The sequence below is a fragment of the Nyctereutes procyonoides genome, unplaced genomic scaffold, assembly GCF_905146905.1.
Source record: "Nyctereutes procyonoides isolate TBG_1078 unplaced genomic scaffold, NYPRO_anot_genome, whole genome shotgun sequence".
In the NCBI taxonomy this organism is placed as follows: domain Eukaryota; kingdom Metazoa; phylum Chordata; class Mammalia; order Carnivora; family Canidae; genus Nyctereutes; species Nyctereutes procyonoides.
The window spans coordinates 17,796,391-17,809,319 of NW_026575052.1; the positions used below are offsets into that span (position 1 = coordinate 17,796,391).

The 12,929-nt window shown below is 37.1% G+C and overlaps 1 protein-coding gene across 2 annotated transcripts in view; it reads right to left on the reverse strand.

The window, feature by feature from the left end:
- NETO2 (neuropilin and tolloid like 2) overlaps positions 1-12,929 on the reverse strand; it is a 57,575-nt gene that overhangs the window by 16,780 nt on the left and 27,866 nt on the right. For both annotated transcript variants that reach the window (XM_055331080.1, XM_055331078.1), the window contains one exon: positions 3,415-3,643. In XM_055331080.1, the coding sequence (XP_055187055.1) occupies positions 3,415-3,643 (229 nt within the window). The remainder of the gene's footprint in view (positions 1-3,414; positions 3,644-12,929) is intronic.

Here is a 12,929-nt window from a genome sequence, read left to right on the forward strand (position 1 = left end):
ACTGTTCTACAAAAGACTCACTTTAGATCTAAAGATAAAAATTGGTTGAAAATGAATAAATGGAGAAAGATGTTCCATGCAAATAGTTATTTACCAAAAAGACAGCTGGGGTGGCCAGTATACAAATACTGACAAAAGTAGACTTTAAATCAAAACTGTTGCAAATGACAATGAGGGACACTGTTATTGGTAAAAGAGATTCATCAAGAAGATACAACAATTATAAAAAAATATAAACCAAAAATCAGAGTCCTAAAAGTATAGGAAGCAAACACTATTAGAATTTAAGGGAGAAATTAGATATTCTACACAAATGGTTGGAGACTTCAATATTCCACTTTCAATAATGGGTAAAACAGCCATACAGAAGATAAATAAGCAAATAAAAGACTAATACTATAAACCAACTGGACCTAATAGATACATACATAAAGTTGCACCCAACAACAGAGAAATACACATTTTTCTCACGTGTGTATAGAACTTTCTCCAGGATGGACCAAATGTTCTGCCACAGACACATAAAAATCTTAAAAGACTGACATCATACAAAGTATCTTTTGTATCTTTTTCAAATAAACTGGAAAATTCATAAATATGTGGAAATTAGGGATGCCTGGGTGGCTCAGCGGTTTAGTGCCTGCCTTCAGCCCAGGGTGTGATCCTGGAGTCCTGGGATTGAATCCGACAGCAGGCTCCCTGCATGGAGCCTGCTTCTCCCTCTGCCTGTGTCTCTGCCTCTCTCTCATTCTCTCTCTCTCTCTCTCTCTCTCTCTGTCTCATGAATAAATAAATAAAATCTTAAAAAAAAAAAGAAAATTTGAGTAGATCTCTAACTAGCAAGAAGACTGAATCAGTAATCAAACTATCTCCCAACAAAGAAAGGCCCTGAACTGGATGGTTTCACTGGTGAATTCTACCAAATGTTTATAGAATGTCAATTTTCAAGCTCTTCCAAAAAGTTGAAGAGAAGGGGTCACTTCTTACTCATTCTAAAGACCAGCATAACCATCTACTAAAGCCAGAAAGATACTATTAGAAAACTACAGACCAATACTCCTCATGCATATTGATGCAAAAATCCTCAACAAAATACTAGCACTGAATTCAGCAACATATTAAAAGGATTATACACCATGACAAAGTGGGACTTATTCCTGGAACATAAAAATGGTTCTACACACAAAAATCAATGTAATATACATTAACAGAATGAAAGGGGAAAAAATGACATGATCATTTCCATTGAATCAGAATTTGACAAAATTCAACATCCTTTCATGATGAAAACACTCAATAAACTAGGACCAGATGAAAACTTCCTCAACGTGATAAAAGCCATATATGAAAACCCCACAGCTAACACCTATTCAACAGTGAAAGGCTGAAAGCTTTTCTCCAAAGATCAGACACAAGACATGGGTGTCCCTTTTCATTTCTATTCAGTATAGTACTAGAAGTTCTAGCAAGAACAATGAGACGAGAAAAGGAAATGAAAAATAAAATAGCATCCAATATTGGAAAAGTACCTGTTCACAGACCACATAATCTTATATGTAGAAAACGCTAACAAGATTACACACTAAAAAACTAATTCAGCAATGCTGCAGGATACAAACAGCAAACAAAAATCAGGTGCATTTTTACACACTAAAAATGTAGACTTGTATATAGAACAAAACATTTTTTTTAAAAGATTCAATTTATTCATGAGAGATACACAGAAAGAGGCAGAGACATAGGCAGCCGTCTCTGGGGACCCCGATATGGGACTCTATCCTGGAACTCCAGGATCACGCCCTGAGCCAAAGGCAGACGCAACTGCCGAGCCACTCAGGCATCTCCAGAATAAAACATTCTTGAAAAAACTTAAAAACAACAAACAAACTGGGAGACATTTTGGGTTCATACACTGGAAGACTTAATATTAAGATGACACTACTATTCAAAAGCAATCTATGGATTCATTATGATTCCTATAAAAAAAAACCCTGTAAGCGTTTTTAGCAGTGTTTTCTGAGGAGAAGAAAAGGGCTTCTTGGAAATATGGTTGGTTCTAGGGCTGGGCCAGGGAAAACACAATCAAGCCTGGGCTATCTTGTGGTGATAGAAAGAAAGTGATTTAAACACCCCCCCCCCCGCCAAAACAACAAAAAACAAAGGATAAAAGAGACAAGTTGAAGGAGCTCTCAATGGCCAAAGCTGGGACTTTGAGCAACAAAATAATGTTAGTATTATACTAACTGTATGCTATATATAATTTTATATGTATAATAATAATGGCATAAAATAAAAATCCATAAACTCATACTGATATAAATCACCAAAAGATAAATGAGGGGAAAAACAGTTCTTCCTCACAAAAGAATTACAATTAATAAGTGTAGAAGGAATAATGGAGACAGTAAACTACCATTAGGTAAACACTATGGTATCACCTATTACAGATGAAAACCATTAACAGACACTGTAATTATGTGCAAAGGGATATCTGCATAGTCTCAAAGAGCATTATTAACTAGAAATGAAAAAATTAGTAACATTATAGTGGAGAATCTTGACAGAGAGCTCCCCAAGGAAGTGAGGGAAGTTAACGAGGGACAAATCTGCATTACACACACCCACCTCACCAGTGTGATGTGCGGGAAAGGTGTAATGTCCTCTCTGTGATACTGACAGAAATATATAACTTCAAATGAATCCATGAGAAAACATCAGAGAAACTCAAATGGACAACATTCTACCAAATAAATGGCCAGTGCTCTTCAAATGTATCAAGGTCACCAAAGACTGAGGCACCATCACAGATTGAGGAGACTAAAGGAGAGAAGACAAGTAGATAGATGCAACGTGGATCCTGCATCAGAAAAAGACATTAATGGGAAAACTAGTGATGTGTGGATATGGTCTATGTATCAGTCAATAATACTGTATCAGTGTTCATTTTCAGTTTTACTACACTATTAGGGGAATCTGAGTTAAAGGACATATGAAAATTCTGTCCTATTTAAAAAATTTTAGATCAGCTTAAAATTATTTAAAAAGAAAAAACAGCCTACCTAAATTTTGATGAGCATGGTTTGGCAGGCTCATAATGATTCACCAAGCTGAATTAATACTACTTTTTTTTTTTAAATACTACTGATAATTATTTTTAAATTTGAAAATCTTGAAGTTTCCATTCTGCATTTCCTGTCATATGTTTACACCTTTGTAATAATGCAGTGTTGCAATGTATGTATTAATGTGGTTTTTCACCTAGACCAGATAATTCTTTGAGAACAGGGACTAAAACTTAGTTATTTCTGCCTTCTCTTTGACTTGCAGTCTTTGTCAAGAGGAAATGCACCATAATTGAATTCTGAATGAATGAAAATTGTGTAAAAAGATCTCAGTGTTGTAGTATTTACTTACGCTCCACAAAGGAAGTAAAGAGCATTCTGAATCTGCTCAGTCGACTGCCCTCATCGGCCCACATTCGGATCACTCCAACTCCTGTTTTCAGCATTACGTCATTGGCCACGGTGCTGCAAAACTTGGCCTTCAGATTTTCAATAGAACTGCTTCCATCATAAACTGCAACAAAGTTTCTCTTGCATTCATTTGAGTGCTCCATTTGATAATCTAGGAACCTCAAATAAATCTGTAACATTAAAACAAAGAAAAACCCTGCTTTTGAAAAGATAAATTTGAATGTTGTAGTTTCACTATCTTGTCAACATGGTAGATATGACAGCTGACAGAAACCCAACAGCTAGAAGGCTGGCATCGAAGGAGTTAAAAGAACTAAGGCTGCCGGTCTCCTTTGGTTCTTAGTGGAACTAAGCATTAAGAAACTGAAAGTTAGTGTTTTGTCTATAAAGAAACCTTTTGCTCCATGAGGCTCACTGGCTCTATTACATGTTTTTTTTTTTTTTTTTTTTTATGATGGCACCGACCAATTGGAAAAATGAAAGAATCACTCAGCAACTGTTGGGATTTTTTTTTCCAGTTTTTAAAGTTTAAACCCAAGTTTAATTGTAAAATATCTATCTATCTATCTATCTATCTATCTATCTATCTATCTATCATCTATATATATCTATATCCTGTAACACATCAAAACCATTTTTATCTTATCTATACTCTTTATAACCATACACGTCCCCCATGATCTCCTGTCATTTACCCCCTATTCTATATTGCACATTTGCGTAGTTTTAAGGCTTCACCCCATAAATAACAATTTCTACATTTTCAATCAGGGAGATATAAATTGCAGTATCTAAATAAGCACTATCTATTTTGTTTAGCATTCTCTTTCTTGAAATATTATAGGCAGCTTGCTACCTGGCACTAAGTTCTTAAAATACAGTTGGCCCACTTTTGTTTGAAGATTTCCTTTAGATCATAGGCTTAGAAAGACTGGGAGCATTCATGTTCAGGTTGTGGGCTTAGAAACACATCGTGCATAGCTCTAAAGAAGTGAATGCAGTAGCTATTATTCCTTACAGGCAGGGAGAAAATTAAGGTTCAGATGATTAAGAATTTGCCCAAGGTTACTCAGAGTGATGTGACCTAGGTTGGCCTGGCTCGAACACTTGTGTTCTCTCCACTCCCTGGGATGTCTTTTATGCGCGCACACACACACAGTTCACTTTTTGCTCTAGTTGCCCCTATGTGACTCTATAATTAAAATTTTAGTGAGCAGAGAATAAAGATTTCCCTTGTCATTAAACACAATAAGTATTCATTCTGGTTTCTATCTCTGAGGTAGCAGTATGATGACACCTCCATCTATTTATTTAAAGATTTTATTTTTAAGTAATCTCTATGCACAGCATGAGCTTGAATGCACAACCATAAGATCAGGAGTCACCTGCTCTACTGATAGAGCCAGCTAGTCACATCCTGCCTCTTAATTTAAAAGACTTTATATAAAAACAATGTAATGTCAGGTATCTCTTCCCGCTAAAATACCTTGATGGCACAAACTAAGAGCAAAAAATTAAAAAATACACCTCAAAGGGATATATATTGACCAAGTAATTTTCATTTGGAATGATCATTTATTTGAAATGATCATTGGTTACTTACTTCCATGAAAATGGTAGAGAAACAGAATTAAATAGGATTACCATTTCAAAACTTCACAAAATCTTCACAAATATATTACATAGAAATAATAGATTTCCTTAAATATAACACTAGTTCTCAATTTCTCCATTGTTTACATAATCGAAACATTCTGTCCATGGTTCTGTGGTAGTGAGCAAGTATCACCAATACCGTAATTCTCTTCTCTAGTATACTGTGAGGCCTTCCAATGAGAACCATGTGCTAATTATATCTAGTGTAATTCTTGCTCATAGCAAGTAATGAATACATGACTAGGTTTATAAAACTATGAACTGGTAGATCTAAGAAAAATAATCAAGAAGTCTGAAGTATTTACTCTCTGCTTTTTTTTTAATCCAAAGAAACATGGTACTGTACAGGTCATAGTTAATGCTCCTTAAAGATATATTTTTTAAGTCATATGATCATGACATTCTTTTCTGTTGTGAATGCAGCTAAATATTGATATGGTTTAGTTCAACTAATTTTCAGGAAATATTTCTAAGAAAGGGTGTGTTGGTGGCTCAGCTAGTTAGGCATCTGACTTTGACCTAGGTCATGACCTCAGGGGTCCTGTGATCCAGCCCTACCACCCTGTCCAGTTCCCCACTCAGTGGGGAGTCTGTTTCTTTGCCTTTTGTCCCTTCCCCTGCTCATCTTCAATCTAATAAACAAATCATCTTAAAAAAAATTCTAACAATAAAAACCTGACAAATTGAAATAGTGGGGGGTGGGGGTGGGGGCACAAACTACTTCTCTTTCTCCCAGGCTGTATGACAGGTCTGCTAATGCTCCTGGTCTCTTATTCCACTCCTACACCCTCCTCAGGAAAGTGGAGTGAGTTACCTTGAGGATGTGGAGTCTGGTCTCTTTTTCCTTCCTTCTTTCCCTGGACTGGTGAGTAGGAAGCAGTGACCTGAATAAGTGGGTATTCTCTGCAGATGCAAACTTTCCTGGGGCTGGACTGGTCTAGGCTAGACTTAGGTGGGTGGTAGAACTGATGGGTAGAGAATTAGCAAGTCTAATACAACTCTCACTAAGCTGCTTCCTCTAGCCTTTGCTATAATAAAGGAGCTATTTTGAATCTCCATATTCTCAATGTGAAAGGAAAAAGGAATGCTGTCTATTGGTGCCTCAGAAGACAGCCCCCACCAAAGCAATGAAATCTATGGACAATGAAAGGAACTACAGACATTATCTTGGAGGTACTGGGTGTTTCCTTCCAGACAAGGAAGGGAATACTGCAATATATAGTGAGTCAAATTAAGTTTTTGGTTTCCCGGTGCATAAAACAGTTAGCTTGTACTGTGGTCTGTTAAGCATGCAATAGCATTGTCTACAAAATGTACATTCCTTAATTCAAAAAAAATTTTTTTTTTAAAGGTTTTTTATTTATTTACGATAGTCACACACACAGAGAGAGAGGCAGAGACACAGGCAGAGGGAGAAGCAGGCTCCATGCACCGGGAGCCCGACGTGGGATTCGATCCGGGGTCTCCAGGATCGCGCCCTGGGCCAAAGGCAGGCGCCAAACCGCTGCGCCACCCAGGGATCCCTTAATTCAAAAATTCTTATTGCTAAAAAAAAAAATGCTAACCAGCATCTAAGTTTTCAGCAAATCATAATCCTTCTGCTGGTGGATGGTCTTGCCTCAATGTGGATGGCTGCTGACTGATCAAGGTGGTGGCTGCTGAAGGCTGTGACAATTTCTTAAAAAATGAAGTTTGCTGCACTGATTTGACTCTTCTTTCACAAATAACTTCTCTGCAGATTGTGATGCTGTTTAGTAGCATTTTAACCACAGAATTTATTTTAAAATGGAATCAATCCATTTTAAAGCCCTACAGCTGTTTTATCAACTAAACTCATGTAATATTCTGAATCCTCTGTTGTCATTTCAACAGTCTTCACCAGGAGCAGATTCCATCTGAAGAAATCACTTTGTGCTTATCAAAAAGAGCAACTCTCATATGATGTAATGAGCATTGGGTATTATATAAAACTGATGAATCACTGAACTCTACCTCTGAAACTAATAATATATTATGTTAATTGAATTTAAATAAAAAAAATAAACATCCATTCTAACCCCAAATAAAAAAAAGAGCAACTCCTCATCAGTTCACATTTGATCATGAGATTGCAGTGATTCAGTCACATCTCCGGGCTCCAGTTCTAATTCTAGTTCTCTTGCTGTTTCATCACATCTGCAGAAGTGAAGTCTTGAATCTCTAATTTGTAAAACATGCAGTATTTGTGAAGCACAGAAAAAGGAGGAATGCCTGTATAGCATTCCAGATCAAAAGGAGACACACAATAATTGGCACTGCAACCGACTACTGACATTAGATCCCTTACAGGACAGAAAATCAATTCTTAAATGTAGAAACTAATGCATACACATAAAATATAGAAATATAGTTCTATAACCTTTGGTTAGGAAAGTTTATTAAAAACAAACACAGAAGACACAAGATATAAAGACAAAACTAATCAATTTTATTATGTAAAATAAACGTAACTTCCAGAACCAGCCAAGATTAAATACAGTATGGCTTACTTCTCCTATTACAACTAAAAACTGAGGATAAAAATATGAAAAGCAACTACATGAGAATTCTGGAAAGTAAAAGATGGGTGTAGGTGGGAAGTCAAACTTGAATGACCCATAAAGAGGGTGAGGTTCAGTTTTTTTTTCTTTGTCTCCTGAGCTGATTCAAGAACTCACAGCAAAAACAGATGCCAGGGACTCCGGGAACTTAGAGAGAGCCCCAGCCAAAGACTGGCAAGAGGGCCCTCTTTCCAAGCTGAAGAGTGGGGTGAAGCAGGGATATCTGGTTTGTTCTTTCCACTCTATCAGCTCTGCCCTGGGTCAGCACCAGTTGTAAAGATCTGTGTGCAGCAGCTATAGCAGCATCTAAACCCCCAAGAGAAATCCCATCTCTCTAACTAGCAGGATTGAGAAAAAGATATGATGTTGGGGGAGTACGGAGGGAATTCCTATTATTTTTTCCCCTTCTCTCTTAGATACTCAAAACTCACAACAGGTTAGGAGGCAGAAATTGAAGAAAACAACTTTCTGGCCACTAGAGGAAACGGGAAAAGGAAACCATGCTATCTGGAGAATGTGAAGGAGGTCTTGGACAAGAACACGGAGCTAAAGAAAAAGCACTAATTCTGGTTTACCACTCCCCGCACCCCCAGCTGTGTATTCATCAAACAGAACTAAAGAAATATGACAAAGGTGTTGAGAATGAAACTATAGTACAAGCCACTGTCCAAATCCCTGAGTGGCACATGCCCTGGGCAAGACCACAAAGACCCAACCACCATTGGAACCACCACCCACATAAAGTGACATGGCATATGCAATCTGAATCTAACTGGGTAGATTGCCTGACAAAAATAAAACGAGTAACAAAAATCAACATTTTCCAGGTATTTCTCACAGGGTTCACAGTGTCATATATTCAAACTGTCCAGGACATAATAAAAAATTACTCACATATAAAGAACCAGGAAATGTGAATTCTGAAATGAAAAAAAAGAGTCAAGAGATCCCAGTGCTAATGAGACCCAGATATTGGAATTGCCAAAGACTTTAAAGACTTTTTGTTTTGTTTCTTAAAGAGAAAGAGAGAGAGAGTGCACACATGAAAGAGGCAAAGGAAGACAGAGACTTTTAAGCAGTTTTCATGACCACTGATGAGCCTGACATGGAACTCGATCCCATGACCCTGAGATCATGACCTGAGCTGAAGTCAAGAGTTGGATGCTTAACGGACTGAGTTACCCAGGCGCCTCAGAACTGTCAGAGACTCTGAAGCAACAATATAAACATACTCCATAAGGTAAAGGCAAACACTGAGGGAGTAGAAAAATCACAGTAGAGAAATATAAATTATGAAAAAGAACCAAATGGAAACTTTTGAACTGAAAATGAAAAATACCTGAAACAAAAAATTTGCTGTATGGGCCCAAGAATGGGGAGGATAGAGGAAAGTCAACCAACTAGAAGATGACTCAGGAGAAACTATCTAGTATGAGATACTGAGAAAAAAGGATTGAGGACAAATGTATAAAGCCTCAGGGACCTGTGGGACAATTTCAAAAGACTTAACACATCACTTAAGTTTCATAAGGAGAAGAGACTCCTACAAAAAAAAAAAATTGAAGAAATAATTGTTAAAAATGTCCCAAGTTTGGTGACAGGCAAAAATTTACAGATTCAAAAAGTTCAGCAAACACCAAACAGGATAAGAACAAACAGAAACAAGGGCCACACACTTCAAAACTGAACTACTTGAAATTGAAGATTTAAAGTCTTGAGATCTGAAAGAGAAAAACGATGTATTCTGTAGAAGCAAACTACCTGAATGACTGCGGATTGCTCTTCAGAAATCATCAAAGCCAAAGACAGTGCATCAAAAATTTTAAGCCCTGAAAAAGAGAACTTGGGAACATTAGAATTTTATATCCAGCAAACATATTCTTTCAGGAATGAGGGCAACATAAATAAAAACCTTGGTAAAGACTTAAGAGACTTAGAGTTTGTTGTATACAGATTTGCTATGAAAGAAATGCCTAAACAAGTTCTTTAGATAAAAGAGAAAGGATACTGGGGCACCTGGGTGGCTTAGTGGTTGAGGGACAGGTCGTGATCCCAGGGTCCTGGGATTGAGTCCTGTGTGGGGCTCCCCATAGGGAGCCTGTTTTTCCTTCTACCAATGTCTCTGCCTCTTTCTGTGTGTCCCTCATGAATAAATAAATAAAATTGTTAAAAAAAAAGGGGGGGGGGAGAGAAAGGACATTAGAATGAATCTTGGAACTTCATAAATGAAACAGAAATGATAAATACCTGAATAAATATAAACCATCAAGAATAAAAAAGGAGGGCATCACTACAGACCTTACATTAAGAATAAAAAAGGGGCATTTGGCTGGCTCGGTCAGTGGGATGTACGATTCTTGATCTTGGGGTTGTAAGTTGAGCCCCATGTTGGGTGTAGAGACTACTTAAAAATAAACTCTTAAAACAAGAAGAATAAAAAAAATACAGTGAACAGCTCTATGACCCCAAATCAGATGACTCAGATGAAATGGACAAATTCCTTAAAAGGAACAAATTGCCCAAACACTTCTAACAAGAAATATGAGGCATTTTTTGGAAATCCCTTAAAAATATGGGCTGGTTACTAGGGGAAACAACTATGAGTTGAAGGTTTAAACTTTCAGTTCCACCACAATTTCTGGGGAGGGGCAGGGGTGTGGCTGAAGGTTAAATCAAGCACCAATGGTCAATGATTTAATCAACCACGCCACAGAAAAAAGCCTCCATAAAAACTCAAAAGGTTTGAAAGCTTCCAAGTTGGTGAAACAGAATTTTTCCATTCTGCCATTGTGCTAGGCCCCACACTCCATGGGGATAGGAGTTTCTTTGTTCAGGACCTCCTCACCTATGTCTTTTCATCTAGCTGTTGATTTAAAAAAAAAAAAATTATTTATTCATGGGGGCGGGGGGGTCAGAGACATAGGCAGAGGGAGAAGCAGTCTCCATGAAGGGAGCCCGATGTGGGACTCAATCCGGGATCCCGGGATCACGCCCTGAGTCGAAGGCAGATGCTCAACCACGGAGCCACCCAGGCACCCCTGATTTTTATCCTTTAATATGCTCTTACTTAAAATTTAGGTAAGTAAATTGGCTTCCTGAGTTCTCTAAGCCTCTCTAGCAAATTAATCAAAATCAAGGAGGGGCTCATAGAAACCTGATTTATAGCCAATTGGTCAGAAGCACAGGTGACAACCTGGACATGAGACTGGCATCTTAAGTGGAGGCCAGACTTGTGAGACTGAGCCCCTAATTCTTGGAATCTGATGCCATCTCCAGGTAGATCAGAACTGAGCTGAATTGCAGGACACCCAGCTAGTGTCTGAGAACTGCTTGGTCTTAAAAAACAAAAACAAAAACAAACAAACAAAAACAAAAACAAAAGAAAAACAAAAAACTCTACAAATTGGAAATGGTATCAGAATCATCACCCCAGGGCAGCCCGGCTGGCTCAGTGGTTTAGCGCTGCCTTCATCCCAGGGCCTGATCCTGGAGACCTGGGACTGAGTTCCATGTCAGGCTCCCTGCATAGAGCCTGCTTCTCCCTCTGCCTGTGTCTCTGCCTCTCTCTCTCTCATGAATAAATAAAATCTTAAAAAAAAAATCATCACCCCAGAAAATAGATGCAAAAATCCTCAACAAAATATCAGCCAATCTAATCTAGCAACATATGTAAAAAGTATAATACTTTCATATAATCACAACTAAATGTGGTTTATCCTAGGAATGCAAGGCTGGTTTAAATTTTGAATAGTAAATGTAAGCCACTATTATAAATAGAATAAAAAAGAAAAGCTACATGATCAATTTGTTAAACAATCAACATCCATTTAATGAAAATCTCAGAGAAACAGATCAGAACTTCCGTAACCTGGTAAACGGCATCTATAAAAACACAGAGCTGACACCATACTTAATGGTGAAAACCTGAATGCTTTCCCCCTCAAAATCAATAACAAGGTAATTCCTATTCAGCACCACATTGGAAGCTGTAGAGTGCACAAGTGTAGACTTTAAAGGTCCAATAAACAAGACAATGTGGCACTGACAAAAGGACAGACATCCACAAAACAGAACCGAGCCCAGAAATAGATTCTTACAAATAAAGTTATTCTTATTATTTTTAACAGAGATACAAAGGCAATTCAACGGAGAAAGAAGTCTTCAATAAATGGTGCTAGAAAAATCAGACATCCATAGCCAAAAATAAAAAGAGACAAAGAAAATAAGAATCTTGAGCTATACCTAATACCTTATACAAAAATTAACTCAAAATGGGTCATAAACCTAAGTATAAAATTGTAAAAGTTTCAGAAGGAAATGTAGGAATAAATTCTTAGGACTTTGGGTCAAAGAGCTCTTAGATACATCATAGGAAAATTCATTTAAAAATTCATAATTTGACTGCATGAAAATTAAACTTTTTCTCTGTGAAAGACACTGTTGAATGAAAAGCCACCAACTGGGAGAAAATGTTTGCAAATCACTTGCCAAAAGGCTTCTTTAATTCAGAACTCGAAACTGAACAGTAAGAAAACTACCTAATCTTAAAATGGCCATAGCAGACACTATATCAAAGATTTAGACATTATAAACCTGCAAGTTAAAGCTTACAGCATATACCTTCATCAGAGTAACTATAATCAAAAAAAGAACTGATAATACCAAGTGCTGAGAACTATGTAGAGCAATTGAAAATTTGATAACACTCCTTGTTCCAATGCCAAACAATATAAGCACTTTGGAAAACAGCTTGGTGGTTTCTTATAAAGCTATCATGTGAATCAGTAGTCTCAGGGATGGATATCCAGAAAAATTAAAAACATGTTTACACAAAACAACCTGTACAGAAATGTAACAGTTTTATCCCTAATAACCAAAAATTGGAAACAGTCCAAATGTTGTTCAGCTGGTAAGAGTAAACTACAGTAAGCATATCTATATAATAAAATCTGTTCAGCAATAAAACAGATAAACTATTGGTACATGCACTAACAAGAATCTCAAATGCATCATACTAAATGAAAGAATTCAGACTCACACAAACTGTGATTCTATTTATATGAAGTTTTGGAAACTGCAAAACTATAGAACAGCAAAAGATCATTAGTTGCCAAGAGTCAAGATTGAAGATTGGTTTTCACTGTAGAGGAACAGCATGAGATAATTTCTTGGGGGTGATGGATTTTTTTAATAAAGATTTTATTTATTAATGAGAGACAGA